The sequence below is a fragment of the Crotalus tigris genome, unplaced genomic scaffold (genome assembly GCF_016545835.1).
Source record: "Crotalus tigris isolate CLP2741 ecotype Arizona unplaced genomic scaffold, ASM1654583v1 scf7180000020352.946698, whole genome shotgun sequence".
In the NCBI taxonomy this organism is placed as follows: domain Eukaryota; kingdom Metazoa; phylum Chordata; class Lepidosauria; order Squamata; family Viperidae; genus Crotalus; species Crotalus tigris.
Window position 1 is genome coordinate 730,383 of NW_024097981.1, and position 18,077 is coordinate 748,459.

Sequence of the window (18,077 nt, forward strand, 5' to 3'; positions counted from 1 at the left end):
TGATCAATGTTAGCTGCTTGAAGAGGTGTGGTCTTAAGCTCCCAGAATTCCCCTGCTGGCTTGTGTGGATTTTCAGCTCCCAGAATTCCTCAGCCAACCTGCGTGGACTTCAACTCCCAGAATTCCTCAGCCAGCCTTGCTGGCTGAGGAATTCTGGGAATTGAAGTCCGCCCATCTTCAAACAGAATTCAGAATCGCTGATCTCAATTAATTCTTAAGCATTGAGGTGGCTACTTTGATTCCTGAACTTGAGGGCATCACCCATTTTGGCTTCTTCTTCCAAGAAGGCATCATAAATTCATAATTGTTGCCTTGCCATTTCCGGCAAATTTCTGTTTGTACCTTGAAAAAGAAACAAAAAAAACAAAACAGCAGCCATTACTGGAAAAATCATCATTTATTCTTTTTTTACAGGTAGTCCTCGACTTATGACCGCAACTGAGCCCAAAACTTCTGCTACCAAGCAAGACAGTTGTTAAGTGAATTTCGCCCCATTTTACAACCTGTCTTGCCACAGTTGTTAAATGAATCACTGCAGTTATTAATTTAATAACACGGTTGTTAAAAGAATCTGGCTTCCTCATTGGCTTTGCTTGCCAGAAGGTCACAAAAGTGGATCACGTGACCCCGGGACGCTGCAACTGTCATAAATATGAGTCAGTTGTCAAGCAACTGAATTTTGATCACATATGTGGAGAATGGGGTGGTGGTCATAAGTGTGAGGACTGGTCATAACTATCTTTTTTTTAGTGCTGGCCACTGATCGAGTGGTTGATATAATTAAAAATGGGGTGGTGGTCATAAGGGTTATTGGTCATAAGTGTGAGGACTGGTCATAACTATCTTTTTTTCAGTGCTGGCCACTAATTGAATGGTTGATATAATTAAAAATAGGTACCAAAGTTAATAATGAAATACAAGGAGTCCTCGACTTACAGCAGTTCATTTGGTAACCAGCACTGAAAAAAGTGACATGACCGTTTTTCACATTTACGACCATTGTAGCATCCCCATGATCATGTGATCAGAATTTGGACATTTGGCAACTGACTCATATTTATGACAGTTGCTGGGTCACCTAATCCTTCTGTCAAGCAGTCAATGGGGAAGGCAGATTCACTTAACAACCGTGTGACTAACTTAACAACTGCAGTGATTCACTTAGCAACGGTGGCAAGAATGGTCCTTAAATGGGGCAAAACTCAATTAACATCTTTCTTGCTTAGCAAGGGAAATTTTGGAGTCAGCTGTAGTCCTAAGTTGAGGACTTCCTGTATTATTTACTAACTGTATATGCCACCCAAATCACTCTGGAGTTTATAATAGTTTTTTTCCCATGGATCTGCATTTTCTTAAACCTCTCCCCACTGCGGTTTCGGTTCAGCCTTCCTCAAGACAGATTGATTGATGCGTTATGTGTTCAGAAGTCATTTTCGACTCCTAGCAACCCCATAAATAGATTTTGTGCATGACAACATCGTTTGAGAGCTACCAAACTTGACTCATCCGTCCATCTCAAGTTCCGGAAAGACGCACTCAAAACATTGAAAAAAAGCAATATTTCTCAACCTTGGCAACTTAAAGATTTGTGAACTTCAACTCCCAGACTTCCCCAGCCAGCATTTGTGGATTTCATCTCCCAGAATTCCACAGTCAGCACGTGTGGATTTCATCTCCCAGAATTCCCCAGCCAACATGTGTGGATTTCATCTCCCAGAATTCCCCAGCCAGCATGTGTAGATTTCATTTCCCAGAATTCCCCAGCCAGCATGTGTGGACTTCATCTTCCAGAAATCCCCAGCCAGCATCTGTGGATTTCATCTCCCAGAAATCCCTGGCCAGCATGTGTGGATTTCATTTCCCAGAATTCCCCAGCCAGCATGTGTGGATTTCATTTCCCAGAATTCCTCAGCCAGCATGTGTGGATTTCACCTCCCAGAATTCCACAGTCAGCATGTGTGGATTTCACCTCCCAGAATTCCACAGTCAGCATGTGTGGATTTCATCTCCCAGAATTCCACAGTCAGCATGTGTGGATTTCATCTCCCAGAATTCCCCAGCCAGCATGTGTGGACTTCAACTCCCAGAAATCCTCAGCCAGCATGTGTGGACTTCATCTCCCAGAATTCCCTAGCCAGCATGTGTGGATTTCATCTCCCAGAATTCCACAGCCAGCATGTGTGGACTTTGACTGACAGCATGGCTGGGTGGGAATTCTGGAAATTGAAGTCCACACATCTTAAAGTTGTAACTGAGGAACATTGATTTCTCCTTCTATTTTGAGTGCCATTTTAAAAAGACAATTAAAAAAAATTAAAGACAATTTAATTCACCCTGAATTCGCCAAGTTCCTCCAGGCCTTGATCTCTCCAGAGGGTATTAAACCTCAGAGGGCTATGTTGGCCTGGGAAAAAGACATCATGGCTTCTCTTTTGCAGCCACAGGGATCTCAACAACTATTAAGTTCCTTACCTCTTGATTCAGAAAACAGTATAAAACAGCAACGATGAAACCCTAAATTGGAAAGAACATTGGTAGATTAGTGGAAGTTCATAGATTTCACTATGTGTAAAGATATATAGGTAGTCCTCAATTTATTACCACGATTGAGCACAACATTTATGTTGCTAAGTGAGACATTTGTTAAGTGATTTTTGCCTCATTTTATGACTTTTCTTGCCACATTTGTTAAGTGAATCACTACAGTTATTAAGTTAGTAACATGGTTGTTAAGTGAATCTGGCTTCCCCATTGACTTTGCTTGTCAGAAGGTCGCAAAAGGGGATCACGTAACCTCTGGGACATTGTGACCGTCATAAATACGAGTCAGTTGTCAAGCATTCAAATTTTGATTGTGTGACCAAGAGGATTCTGCAACAGTCGTGAAAAACTGTCAAAGTCACTTTTTTTCAGTCACTAAATGAACGATTGTACATCGTTTGTAATACAAACGCAAATGAATATTTTAATTCCTTCTTTCTAGCAATGCTATTTATGATTTGTTCAGGTAATCCATGACTTACAATCACTCATATACAGTGTTGGGATTCAGCCAGTTGTCACCAGTTCAGCAGAACCGGTAGCTAACTTTTTGTTGCCCAGACCCAGAATGGACGTCCGGAAGTGGCATCCATGCAGAGAACCAGTTGTTCACCTATTTGAATCCCACCACTGCTCATATAGTGACCAGTCAAAGTTGCAACAGCACTGAAAATAAGTTTTCACCAATACAGCATTCCCACGGTCATGTTGAGACTCTAGAAAGAGTACAGAGAAGAGCGACAAAGATGATTAGGGGACTGGAGGCTAAAACATATAAGGAACGGTTGCTAGAATTGGGTATGTCTAGTTTAACGAAGAGAAGGACGAGGGGGGACATGAATAGCAGTATTCCAATATCTCAGGGGCTGCCATAAAGAAGAGGGAATCAAGCTATTTTCCAAAGCACCTGAAGGCAGGACAAGAAGCAATGGGTGGAAACTAATCAAGGAGAGAAGCAACCTAGAACTACGGAGAAACTTCCTGACAGTGAGAACAATTAATCAGTGGAACAGCCTGCCTCCAGAAGCAGTAAATTCTCCAACACTGGAAGTTTTCAAGAAGAGACTGGACAGCCATTTGTCTGAAATGATATACGGTTTCCTGCCTGAGCAGGTGGTTGGACTAGATGACCTCCAAGGTCCCTTACAACTTTACTACTACTACTACCACTACTACTACTACTACTACTACTATTACTATTATTATTATTATTATTATTATTATTATTATTATTATGTGATCAAAATTTGGGCACTTGACACATGGCATATATTTACGAAAACCGCACTATCAGGTGATCCCCATTTGTAACCCTCGTAGGCAGCTTTCAAGAAGCAAAGTCAATAAACACATCTTCAATTTAACCTCACAACAACAAAAAAACTCTCAGAAAAAAAGAGCAATCAAATAAAGCAGACAATTGAACATAACCCAGAGGAAAGAGATTTAAAGATGGAATCCAACAATGGGAGGAATTATGACTTAACCCAGGTGGAGAAAAACTTGCAGGAAATATCGGACATGAAAAAGATAACCTACAACTTCAATAAGTCTGAGGATAAGGAAAAAGATTTGACAAAATGGATTATAGAACTGTCAGGAGAACTACGAGAACTTGAAAGACAAAAAATGCTAAAAGAAATTAAGAGAGAAAGAAAGAAAAAGATTTTCAATGAATACGAAGGGGTGAAACATTCCTACAAAAACAGCATACTTGACTTGTCTCTTGTACCTACAACATCTACAAGACTATGGGAAGACCTTCTGGTCCAGCAGAGCCTACTGATTAGGAAAGATGTTTGGCAAAAAAAAAAAAAAAAAAAGGCTAAAGTTAGAATCAAGAAATTAGATGATGGGATTTATCAGATGGAATATCTAAAGATTAAACACTTGTTTGAAAATGGTTAAAGAAATAGAAAAATTCTGGATATAAATGAATTTTAGTTTAAGAGGCATGGGCCCCTCAAGTAACATAGTATTTTTTTTATGATATGAGAAATATAAAAATGATGGGATGGTTTATATGAGGGAAATGTTTTAGATACTTAAGTGTAATTGATTTTGAGAAAATTTCAATTGATAAGAATGTTTTGAATAGATTTAAAAGATTAGATGATTGGATTTATTAGATGGAATACTTAAAGATTAAACATTTGTTTCAATAGGGTTAAAAAGAATAGAAAAATGTTGGATATAAATGTATTTTAGCTTAAGAGGGACATGTTTCTCAAGTAATATGCTATTTCTTTTTCTTTTTTTCTTCTCTTTTTTGTTTTGGTTTTAGGATATGAGAAATGTAAAATTGTTGGGATATGGCTCGTATGAGGAAAAAGATTTAAATACTTAAGTGTAATTAGCTCTGAGGAAATCTTAACTGGTAAGAATGTTTTGAATATTGCGAGGGAAACAAATCTAAATAAGAACTCTGAAAACAGGATTTATGACAAGGTAATTAAGATGATCAATTAGAAAAGAAGCTTTATATTGATGTGGTTGTTACTTATAGAAATACTAGAAAAATGTTTATATTCAATTGTTATCAAAATACTAAGAAATGTACTAACTCAAGATTGATAAAAGAGAATATTATTGGAAGAAGACAAAATCAAGGAAAGCTACTATGTGGATTATGGAATTATAGAAATTAATTGTTATTGATTGTTTTTAAAACACACTGTTTACCAAACATTAAGATGATTACGTTAAAAACTTAATAAAATATATTTTTAAAAAAGAAGCAAAGTAATGGGGAAAACCAGGTTCACTTAGTGACCACATGCTTCGCTTAGTGACCACATGACTCGCTTAATAACTGCAGTGATTCACAACAACTGAGGCAAGAAAAGTTGTAAAATTGGGGCAAAACTCACTCAACTGCCTTGCTTAACAACAGGTTAATTTTTGGTTAACAACTGTACTACTAACTTTATCACTGCCGTGATTCACTTAACAACTGTGGCAAGAAAGGTTGTAAAGTGGGGTAAAACCCAGTTAGCAACTGTCTGCTTTAGAAATGGAAATTTTGGCTTAATTTTGGTTGTACGTTGAGGCCTACTTGTGCCTCACAGGGCCAAGAAGTCTCCCCCATTCTTTTTTAAAAGCACCCCCCATAACAATATTGTTGTTGTTTTTTTAGCAAGATGGCCGCCATCCCACCATACTTCACCTGGAATGATCCAATGCACAGCTCCAAGAAGAGACGGGCTCCCACCTGGGTGTTTTCGGGCAGGAAGTTGAAGATGATGTAATGAGTCCCAAACAAGGGTATGAGGAGCAGGGTTGACTTAGAGAGGCGTCTAAGGAAGGAGTTGCGGGATGAGGGTGGGGAGAAATGTGGAGGGAAGAAAAAGCAAAGTTTACAGAACTAAAGGAAATATAAGTAGCAATGGCCACTAGAGGGCACTCATGCTGTCTGATGGAGAAGGCATAGTCTTCTCTATGGGACCATCCTGCATATTTGTCTTCATTGGTTAAAGCCCTGTGCTGTCTTTCTTTCTTTCTTTCTTTCTTTCTTTCTTTCTTTCTTTCTTTCTTTCTTTCTTTCTTTCTTTCTTTCTTTCTTTCTTTCTTTCTTTTGTTTCCTACCTTCTCCCTTCCTTAATTTCTCCTCCCTTCCTCCTTCTTTCCATTCATTTTTCCTTTCTTTTTCCTTCCTTACTCCCTCCCTCCCACTGTCTTCCTTCCTTCCTTCGTGCCTGCTTGCCTTTCTTCCCTCCTTCCCTTTCTTCCATTCTTCTTTTCTGTCTTTCTTCCTTTCATCCTTTCTTCCTTTTTCCTCCCTCCCTCCCTCCCCTTTTCTTTTTCTTTGTTTGTTTCTTTGTTTGTTTTTCTTCTTCCTTCCTCTTTCTTTTTTCTGTTTTGATTCCTACCTGCTTTTCCTTCCTTCCTTCCTTCCCTTCCTTCCTTCCTTTCCTTCCTTTCCTTTCTCCCTCTTTCCTTCCTTCCTTTCTTCCTTCCTTCCTCTTTCTTTTTTCTGTTTTGATTCCTACCTGCTTTTCCTTCCTTCCCTTCCTTCCTTCCTTCCTTCCTTCCTTCCTTCCTTCCTTCCTTCCTTCCTTCCTTCCTTCCTTCCTTTCTCCCTCCCTCCCTCCCTCCCTCCCTAAACCTTCACCCAAACTTTGGATGGTAATGCCAAGAATATTTCTCGATTGTCTCTTCTATTCATCATTTTTTATTGATTTATTCATACTGTGCATTGAAAATTTTCAATGGGGGGGGGGAGGTTTATAATAGAGAATGCTCCAAACTCTACAACTGAAAGAAAAACATGCACAGTAACATCAAATGAATTGGAAAATGGAAACAGAAGCACTTTCAGTTTTCTTCCAAATTTTCCTGTTCAAGAACAGATTTTGTGTGTGGGGGGGGGGAGACAAATAATTCTCCAACCTGCTTTACAGCCCCTCCTCCACTGTCTTACCTGTACTGAAATGAGCTGTTCAAATTGATTTTTCTGGGATTCAGTTTTTTCAGCAGGATTTGGAGAATATTGATGAAAAGAATGAAATTGATCTGTGGAAGGAAGAGAAAAAAAGAATGTATGGTTTGCAAAAAAAATAAGAGATGAAGCTGGTTTTTTTTTGTTTTTTTTCAAATTTGGCAACTTTAAGAAATGTGACTTCAACTTCCCAGGCTGGCTGGGGAATTCAGTGGCTTGAAGTCGACATTAAGATGTGTGGACTTGTGAGATAGATTGAAATAACAGTGACTAATGCAGGGGTCTTCAAAGTTGGCCACTTTAAGACTTATGGACTTCAACTCCCAGAATTCCTCAGCCAGCCTGGCTGGCTGAGGAATTCTGGGAGTTGAAGTCCACAAGTCTTAAAGTGGCCAACTTTGAAGACCCCTGGACTAATGCAATGTTCCTCAACCTTGGCTACTTTAAGATGGGTGGGCTTCAACTCCCAAGATTCCCCAGCCAGCTTGGGATTGTGGGTAATGAAATGCCTGAAAGAAGACAACCAAGCTGAGAGCACCACATCTACCTAAGCATGGAACCCTGGGAGTTGAAGTCCACATAAGAAGCATGGAACCCTGGGAGTTGAAGTCCACATAAGAAGCATGGAACCCTGGGAGTTGAAGTCCACATAAGAAGCATGGAACCCTGGGAGTTGAAGTCCACACATCTTAAAACGACTAAGGTTGCGAAACCCTGGCTAATGGATTGTTCTCAAACTGAATTTTCTTTCCCATTTTCCCTTTATTCTGCTCGTTCCAATCCTTGAATTATTTGTCACTAGATATTTGTCAATAGGCAGCACTCACCCTGGGAATATCCCCAAATATCTGCTCGGCTCAACTCAACAAAAATGAGCTTTTTCTCTGCTCTGCATGTATTTATTTACATGTTGTTCTCGACTTACGACCACCGTTGGGACCAGGATTTCTGTTGCTGAGTGAAAGGATTGTAAAGTGAATCAAGTCCAATTTTATGACCATTTTTTGCCACGGGAAATAAGCCAGCTGCTGCAGTGATTAAGTGATTTGCACGGTCATTAAGGGAATCAGGTTTCGCTCACTGACTTTGCTTGGAAGCTAGCTGTGATCATGTGACCCCAGGATGCTGCAGCCGTGATAAACACATGCCAGATTCCAAGCACCTGAATTTTGATCACATCAACATGGAGATGCTGTGATGGTTGTAAGTGTGAGGACTGGTCGTAAGTCACTTTGTTCTGCGCCTTTGTAATTTCGATCGGTCACTAAACAAATGGGCTGCCTGTACTGAATTTATAGGCTACCCCACATCTGCCACAATTCTGAGTAACTTAGAAATTAAATTGCTTCATTCTATTCTCCCAGGCAGAGGGCTACAACTCCATTGTTAGGGCGGCCATCTTGACTTTTTCACCCATCTCCCCTCTCCCTCAAGAACTCCTTCCAAATCCTTTCTTTTCCTCCTTTCTGCTTAGGTCCTAACCTCAAAACTAGAATAACCAGCACAAGAATTGTCATTTTGGACTTAACCCAATCCTTGCCCATATCAGGAGAGTCCAAGAAGGTCAGAAAAGTCAAGATGGTGGCCACAACCACCATCTTATAAATATAGAATCAGGGTTATATTTATATACTATATACCATAAGTGTATAATTAGGGTTATAATTATATAATATGAAAATATATAATCAGGGTTATAATTATTTTATATATATATATATATATATATATATATATATATATATATATATATATATATATATAAAAATCAGGGTTATATAACATATAAGGGTATAATCAGCGTTATAATTATATAACATATAAGTGAATAATCAGGGTTTTAATTATATAATATATGTATATAATCAGGGTTATTATATAATATATAAGTATATAATCAGGGTTATATAACATATATGTGTATAATCAGGGTTATAATTATATAACATAAGTGAATAATCAGGGTTATAATTATATAACATTTAAGTATAATTAGCGTTATAATTATATAATATATAAGTGTATAATCAGGGTTATAATTATATAAGTGTATAATCAGGGTTATAATTATATAACATATAAGTGTATAATCAGGGTTATAATTATATAACATATAAGTGTATAATTAGGGTTATAATTATATAACATATAAGTGTATAATTAGGGTTATAATTATATAATATATAAGTCAGTGTATAATCAGGGTTATAATTATATAATATATAATTATATAATATATAAGTGTATAATCAGGGTTATAATTACATAATATATATGTAATATATAATCAGGGTTATAATTATATAATTAAACAATTATAAAAATAACCCCCTCCCTCAAAAAGGGAGGGGCTCCAATGACGAGGTGGTGGCCGCCATCTTGACTTTTCTGACCTTTCCTCACAGAATCCTGGGCCATCACCACCATAGGCTCCTTGCTCAGATCTACTGGCAGCAAAACCAGTTGCAATTCCCACCACTGATATAAAGCAAACTGGAAACCAGATACAGACCCCAACAGAGAGCATGATGGGGCCCTGGATGACCCACCAGTAAGGGGAACCTTGATTCGTGTCCCAGCACCTGGAGGGAGGGAAGGAGGGAGAGAGAGAGAGAGAGAGAGAGAGCTATGATGGTTAATGCTTATAAACAGATATTTTTTTTATATTTCCTCCCTTTCTCTCGGATTTGTTTCTGGACTGCAGTTTTTCTGAGTATGTCCGCCTGGAGAGAGGAACTGCCGTTCATGTTCACACAAGTTTGAAGGCATTTTGTGGAACATTACTGTAACAAGCAGAGCATTGTCACAATCTGATTATTGTGATTACTACTCTGGGGTGATTAACTAGATCTGACCTAGAACTAAGGCGAAATTAACTAAGTGAGAACAATTAACCAGTGGAACAGTTTGCCTCCAGAAGTTGTGGATGCTCCATCCCTGGAGGGTTGAAAGAAGAAATTGGACCTCCATTTGTCTGAATGAGCAGGGGGTTGGACTAGATGACCTCCCAGATCCCTTCCAGCTCTGTTATTCTGTTATTCTATCCCACATATGATTTTATTAATAAAAACTTTGTGAAGCCCTTGGGAACTGCCTGGGCTTTGAAAGGCTAGGGATGCTCATCAATTTAGGTTTTGAGGAGTCCCACCAGCCCAGCTTCAAAGGTGAAAAAATGTAGAGCTTCATTCTGTGGGATGATAAATTAATTTGTACCATGAACTTCTATGCAGATCTTCAGTTTGACTCAGGAATTAGAATTGTCTAATTCCAGCATTGACAATTTGGGATTCTTTTGAGTCAAATCTGACAAATCAGATAGCTTTCTTCTTCTTCTTCTTCTTCTTCTTCTTCTTCTTCTTCTTCTTCTTCTTCTTCTTCTTCTTCTTCTTCTTCTTCTTCTTCTTCTTCTTCTTCTTCTTCTTCTTCTTCTTCCTCCTCCTCCTCCTCCTCCTCCTTCTTCTTCTTCTTCAGATAGCTTTCTTCTTCTCTCTCTCTCTCCTCTTTTTCTCTTTTTCTCTCTTTCTCTTTCTCTCTTCCTCTTTTTTCTTTTTTCTCTTTCTCTCTCTTTCTCTCTCTCTTTCTCTCTCTCTCTTTCTCCTCCCTCTCTCTCTCTCTCTCTCTCTCTCTCTCTCTCTCTCTCTCTTCCTTTCTCTTTCTCTCTCTCTCTTTCTCTTTCTTTCTCTCCTTCTCTCTCTTTCAGTGCTGTTGTAATTTCAACAGTCACTGTTGTAAGTATACCTGTAATGGGGTGCCTTGACACCCCTTCAGTTTTGGCCAGTATACTGTCAGCCTTAACTTAAAACCACTCCTGACTTAGACACCAAATCCAGATGTTTCCCTGCCCAAATCGCCCCCCCACACACACACACATACATTGCAGCAATGTGAGAAATAAGCTTTGACTTACAGATCATTTTCAAAATGCAGTTTGAGTACTGCCCACAACGTGGTGAAGAATGTCGGGACACCTTGAGAAATCAGAGAAGAAAAAAGAGAATTGGTGAATGCATTCAATTCTGCTCACAGCTGGCTGGGTGGCTGCCTTCCTGGGGATTCACACAGCAATTCTAAATTTTCAGTGATAAACAAGGAGGAAAAAAATAATAATAAATCGACACCCTACAATTTGACCTTTGCAAATTTATCTCCAGAACTATCTAGAGCCCCAAATTCAATTAGTTTATCAAACAGGGATGGTTTTGTACAAAATACAGGTAATCCCCGACTTACAATTATTCATTTAGTGACTGTTTTAAGTTATGACGGCACTGGGAAAAGTAACTTATGGCCATTTTTTACAGGACCGTGTCCCAGGGTCATGTAATCAAAATTCAGAGGCTCAGCAACTGGCATGTACTTATGACAGTTGCAGGGTCCCGGGGTCACGTGATCCCCTTTTGGGAACTTCTGACAAGCAAAGTCAATGGAGAAGCCAGATTCACTTAATAACCGTGTCCCTAACTGAACAACTGCAGTGATTCATTTAATAACTGGGGCAAGAAAGGTTGTTAAAAATGGGGTAAAATTCACTTAACAACAGACTCGTTTAACAACAGAAAGTTTGGGCTCAGTTGTGAGCATAAGTCGAGGACTGGTTTTATCATAATTTTCATTGAGATTTCTCTAACTTTCTCTATCCCTTCCTTCCTCCTTCCCTCCCTCCATCTTTCTTTCTTTCTTTCTTTCTTTCTTTCTTTCTTTCTTTCTTTCTTTCTTTCTTTTTCTTTTTTTCTCTTCTTAACTACCCACCTTCCTTGTAGACTGTTAGCTTGTTTGTCTAAGTTGCTTGATAGAGATATTTTTTACTTCTTGATTGTTGATTTAGTGTTAATCTTGGTGTTAAACTCAAATGAGTGTTGATTGCTAGTGAGGAGATGTTTTGGTCTTTTTTGGTTCCTTTTGGAGTTTTTTTTTATTGTTTCTTTTGAATGGTGTGTACACCATTGTTTATGTCTCTGTGCCTGTCGATAGCCAATTTGTCTGATTGCCAAGTTTCCAGGAATTCTCTCACGGTTTTGGAATTGGTCTAGGATATTCACAGTTTCCCAGTTGAAACTATGGATCAGTTTGTCTGTGTGTTGTGAAATTAAGGACTTTTCGTCATGTCTTCTGACTTGAACGATTTCTTTAATCCAGCTACTTACTAGCAAAAGGATAGTTTCTGATTCAGCCTAAAAAATGCATTGATCAATAATTGGGGAAATTAATGTTATTAAAAGGCCCAGAGTCTTCTCCTAGCACAATTCTTATCCTAGCCTTTTGTTGCTTATATTATGATTGCTCAGATAGTCAGCCAGATATTTATTATTTATTATGATTTGCTGCACAGTCAGCCAGATGTTTAGACTGGATTTGGCCTTTTAGTTCTTCCCAAGGACCTGAGATAAGCAGATGTTGAGGTTTGATGGTGTTAAATGTCTTGTTGCAGGAAATGGAGCAACCTTGTGCAATTGACCCATTATGATTTTGTCAGTGCCGATGGTGTTCCAACGATGCTCCAGATGTTTTCCAATCCAAGGCACCTATTACTACTGTTGGAGCTATCTTTGCTTTCTTTTGTCACCGTCATTCTACTTCTATTTGCAGGTCTTTGTACAGTATTTTGCAATTTTTCCCCAATTCCTTTCTCTTCTACAGGTGGTCCTCAACTTAGGACCACAACTGAGACCAAAATTTCTGTTGCTAAGTGAGCTTTGCTGCATTTTGTGACCTTTCTCACTCCAGTTATTAAGTGAATCTCTTCAGTTAGTCACACAGTTAATAAGTGAATCTTGGACGCCCTATTGACTTTGCTCGTCAGAACGTCGCAAAAGGGGATCACATGACTCTGGGACACTGCAACAGTCATAAGTACATGTCAGTTTCCAAGCCTCTGAATTTTGATCACGTGACCAAGGGCATGCTGCAATGGCCGTTAAGTATAAAAAACGGTCATAAGTCACTTTTTGTCAATACCTAAATGATTGGTTGTAAGTCGAGGCCTGCCTGTAACACAAATCTCTTTTCTCTGTGCCATTTTAACTTTGGTCACTAAACGAACTGTTGTAACTTGAGGACAACCTGCATTCTGCTATCTCTAGGGACTGCAGTGTCTACTATTATTACAACTATGGTTTGCATTACAACTTTTCTTCCTGGCTTTCTTCCGACAAGCAATAGGAGAATCCCGATTCACTTAACAATCATGTGATTCACTTAACGACTGCAGTGATTCACTGAACCAGTCTCTCTTTGTTTCATCTGTTCCATTTAATTCCTTTTGATCCAAGGTTTCAAACCGAATCAATACTTTAAAACAGTTTGCCTGTCCTCTCTCAGACCTGCATGATCTTACCCTGAATACAGTGCTGGCTCATACTTATGACGGTCTCAGTGTCCCCACAGTCATGTGATCTCCTTTTGCGACCTTCTGACAAGTGAAGTCAATGGGGGAAGCTGGATTCACTTAACAACCAGGATTATTAACTTATCAACTGCAGTGATTCGCTTAACAAACGCAGCAGGAAAGGTGGTAAAGTGGGGCAAAGCAAACGTCTCACTTAACCACAGAAATTGTGGTCGCAAGTCAAGGACTACCTATACAGATGGTCCTCAACTTACAACCATTCATTTAGCGGCCATTTGAAGTTGCAGTGGCACTGAAAAAAGTGACCTAGGACTAGTTCTCGCACTTACGACCATCGCAGCATCCCTGTGGTCACGTGATCACCGTTTATGAACTTCCCAGCTAGCTTCTGACAAGCAATGGAAGAATCCTGTTTCACTTAACAACCACGTGATTCACTTAACAACGGCAGCGATTCACTTAACAACTGTGACAAAAAAGGTCGGAAAATCGGGTGTGATTCCCTTAATAACTACCCTGCTTAGCAATAGAAATTGTGTTCCCTATTGGGGTCATAAGTTGAGGACTACAGCTGTACCCAAACGTGTGTGAGAATCTGCACTTATTTTCTACAAGCTCTCCTTTTTTTAAAATAATAATAATAATAATAATAATAGGAAGAAAAAAAAAAAGAAGAAGAAGAAGAAGAAGAAGAAGAAGAAGAAGAAGAAGAAGAAGAAGAAGAAGAAGAAGAAGAAGAAGAAGAAGAAGAAGAAGAAGAAGAAGAAGAAGAAGAAGAAGAAGAAGAAGAAGAAGAAGTAGTAGTAGTAGTAGTAGTAGTAGTAGTAGTAGTAGTAGTTCGGGCTAAACAGAAGCAGGTTAAATGAATCTGCACTTGGAAAAAATGGGGAACATTTTAAAAACAGATTTTTCTTTTCCTGAGATTCCACAGGGTGATGCAAAAGTATGGATTTTATATGCTGAAGCCCAACTAGAGAAAACGCTTTCCACCCATGAGTAAAAGTGGCTCTGAGTATCCCTTCTGCCCCCCTTGGTTGAATGGCTGAAGGGGGCAAAGAGAGATAATTCTAGATCAGGGGTAGGCCACCTTGGCTCTTTTATGACTCGTGGACTTCAACTCCCAGAATTCCTGAGCCAGCCATGCTGAGGGGAAAGGGAGAATTTCCAAGCTGAGCCATGCTGGCTCAGGAATTCTGGGAGTTGAAGTCCACAAATCATAAAAGAGCCAAGGTTGCCCACCCCTGTTCTAGATGCAGCATATTGAGTTTGTTTGTTTATTAATGTGCATCCACTGGCTTTGTTATTTTTACAAACAACTCAAGGTGCCTAACATGTCCTTCCTCCACCTATCTTCTCCACGATCACAACCCTGTGAGGTGGGTTGGGCTGAGAAAAAGAAACTGACACAAAGGTGGGATTAGAACTCACTATCTCCTGATGATTGGCCCAAAGTCACGTAGCTGGCTTTCATGCCTAAGGCAGAACTAGGACTCCCAGTCTCCTGATGATTGATCCAACATCACACAATTGGCTTTCATGCCATAGGCAGATTAGAACTCAGTCTCTGGGTGATTGGTCCAAAGTCACCCAGTTGGCTTTCATGCTTACGGCAGAACTAGGACTCCCAGTCTTCTGGTGATTGGTCCAAAGTCACCCAGTTGGCTTTCATGCCATAAGCAGGACTAGAATGTCCAGTCTTCTGGTGATTGATTCAAAGTCACCCAAGTGGCTCCAGGACTAGTATAGGTAGTACCTTGCTCAATAGTAGTAACTGTGAGAGGGATCTCGGAGTCCTAGTGAACAATCACTTAAATAGGAGCCAGCTATGTGCTGCAGCTGCCAAAAAAGCCAACACAGTGCTGGGCTGCATTAACAGAGGGATAGAATCAAGATCTCGTGAAGTATTAATACCATTTTACAAGGCCTTGGTAAGGCCACACTTGGAATACTGCATCCAGTTTTGGTCACCACTATGTAAAAAAGATGCTGAGACTCTAGAAAGAGTGCAGAGAAGAGCAACTAAGAGGATCAGGGGACTGGAGACTAAAACATATAAGGAACGGTTGCTGGAATTGGGATAGAATCAAGATCAAGTGAAGTATTAATACTACTTTACAATGCCTTGATAAGGCCACACTTGGAATCAAGATCTCGTGAAGTATTAATACCATTTTACAAGGCCTTGGTAAGGCCACACTTCGAATACTGCATCCAGTTTTGGTCATCACGATGTAAAAAAGATGCTGAGACTCTAGAAAGAGTACAGAGAAGAGCAACAAAGAGGATGAGGGGACTGGAGGCTAAAACATATAAGGAACGGTTGCTGGAATTGAGTATGTCTAATTTAACGAAGAGAAGGACGAGGGGGGACATGACAGCAGTCTTCCAATATCTCAGGGGCTGCCCCAAAGAAGACGGAGTCAAGCTATTCTCCAAAGCGCCTGAAGGCAGGACAAGAAGCAACGGAGGGAAACTAATCAAGGAGAGAAGCAACCTAGAACTAAGGAGAAACTTCCTGACAGTTAGAACAATTAACCAGTGGAACAACCTGCCTCCAGAAGCGGTGAATGCTCCAACACTGGAAGTTTTTAAGAAGAGACTGGACAGACATTTGTCTGAAATGGTATAGGGTTTCCTGCCTGAGCAGGGGGTTGGACTCGATGACCTCCAAGGTCCCTTCCAACTTTATTATTATTATTTTTTTTATTGAAAATTTTTAAAAGTTTTTCCAAAAACAACAAAAAAACAACAACAAACAAGAAAAACAGAACAAAACAACCCTCACCCAACCCCTCCCAAACCACCCCCTCCATCCCCCCCCTGAGCTTCCCGGAGCTGAATATAGGCTTAATTAAAATTTTAAGAAACCTAAACAAATTTTTACAACTTATAAAATAGTTAATAATAAAATATATATGACATAAACGTTAAGGGAAAAAAAATACTTAAAAAGAGAAAAAAAGAAAAAAGAAAGAAAGAGAAAAAGAAATAGGAAAAAGAAAAAAAAGAGAAAACAATCTATAAAATATCAAAAATTATATACAAGTTACAAAAAGGCTAAATAATATTTTTTTATATCCAATTTATATTGTATAAAATTTATCCATTTTTCCCATACAACAAGAAATTTCTCTTGCGATTGCCTTTAAAAAAGCCGAAATCTTTGCCATTTCTGCCAGATAAGAAACTTTAAAAAACCACTCTTGCAAGGTAGGCAAAGATTCCTTCTTCCAATATTGCCCTACTAACAGCCTTGAGGCTGTAATCAAATTTAACATTAATATAACCTCCTTAGCATCACAATCAGTAACAATACCTAACAAAAATAATTGCGGAGTAAATTTTACCCTCCTTCTAAAAATTCTTTGAATATTCCACCATATCTTAATCCAAAAAGCTTTTATATTTTTACACGACCACCAGATATGATAATAAGTGGCATCCAAACAGCCACATCTCCAATACTTAGGCTGTAAATCAGGGTACATAAGAGACATTTTTTGTGGATCAAGGTGCCATCTATAAAACATCTTATAAAAATTCTCCCTTAAGTTCTGGGCTTGTGTAAATTTAACATTTCTCACCCAGATAATTTCCCAGGTATCCAGTGGGATTGGCTCACCAAAATTTTGTGCCCATTTAATCATACAGTCTTTAATTAATTCAGATTCTGAATCCAATTCCACTAGAACCCCATAAACCCTCTTAATGTGAGTTTGTTTTTGATCCTTTACTTGTTTAAAAAGATTTTCATCTTCTCTAAGCCAGCCCACATTACAATCCACCTTCCAACTTTATTATTATTATTAACTCACAGTCTTCTGGTTTCTAGCCTAATTCCTTACTGGCTCTTTGCATCCTTCTGATGACACCCCTTTATTGATGGTGATTTAACCGCATTTCTTTTAAACAAATGAGGAAGAAGGCAGTTCAAGAAGTCAGCTTGACTTACCCCATCCAAAGAGGACAAGCCACCAGTAGTATTTCCTTCCATGGGGAAAGGAGGAAAGAAGCAGCCAGTTGAGGTACAGAGCTTCTGCTAACAGCCACATGAAGTTGGCCATGGTGAAGTAGTGAAGGAGCACCATGGAGATCTTGCATCCAGCCTGCGGAAGAAGCAAGGAGATATCTCAAGCAACCTTCTCATTGGCATGGGTTCATTCAAATCCTATCTCCAAACAGTATCCTGGCAAATAATATCTTGGCAAAGAAAAATATGGCAGGAATAGCTGACCCCATAAGATAGGCTCAAGATACAGATGGGCGCTATCTAACAAAATGAAATTCAATAGTGAAAAAAGTAAGGTTCTACATTTAAGCAAGAAAAACCAAATGTACAGGTATAGCATAGGGGGAACCTTGCTCAGTAGTAATAACTGTGAGAGGGATCTTGGAATCCTAGTGGACAATCACTTAAATAAGAGCCAGCCGCGTGCTGCAGCTGCCAAAAAAGCCAACACAGTTCTGGGCTGCATTAACAGAGGGATAGAATCAAGATCTCGCGAAGTATTAATACCATTTTACAAGGCCTTGGTAAGGCCACACTTGGAATATTGCATCCAGTTTTGGTCACCACGATGTAAAAAAGATGCTGAGACTCTAGAAAGAGTTCAGAGAAGAGCAACAAAGATGATTAGGGGACTGGAGGCTAAAACATATAAGGAACGGTTGCTAGAATTGGGTATGTCTAGTTTAATGAAGAGAAGGACAAGGGGGGACATGATAGCAGTCTTCCAATATCTCATGGGCTGC

General features: G+C 39.2%; 1 protein-coding gene across 1 annotated transcript in view; it reads right to left on the minus strand.

The window, feature by feature from the left end:
• Positions 1-207: 207 nt before the first annotated feature.
• Positions 208-18,077, minus strand: part of GHRHR (growth hormone releasing hormone receptor) — a 41,716-nt gene continuing 23,846 nt past the window's right edge. The window contains exons 7-13 of the mRNA XM_039366752.1: positions 17,278-17,431; positions 10,887-10,947; positions 9,492-9,561; positions 6,962-7,053; positions 5,708-5,837; positions 2,473-2,514; positions 208-342 (exon numbers count right to left, since the gene is read on the minus strand). Of these exons, the coding sequence (XP_039222686.1) occupies positions 208-342; positions 2,473-2,514; positions 5,708-5,837; positions 6,962-7,053; positions 9,492-9,561; positions 10,887-10,947; positions 17,278-17,431 (684 nt within the window). The remainder of the gene's footprint in view (positions 343-2,472; positions 2,515-5,707; positions 5,838-6,961; positions 7,054-9,491; positions 9,562-10,886; positions 10,948-17,277; positions 17,432-18,077) is intronic.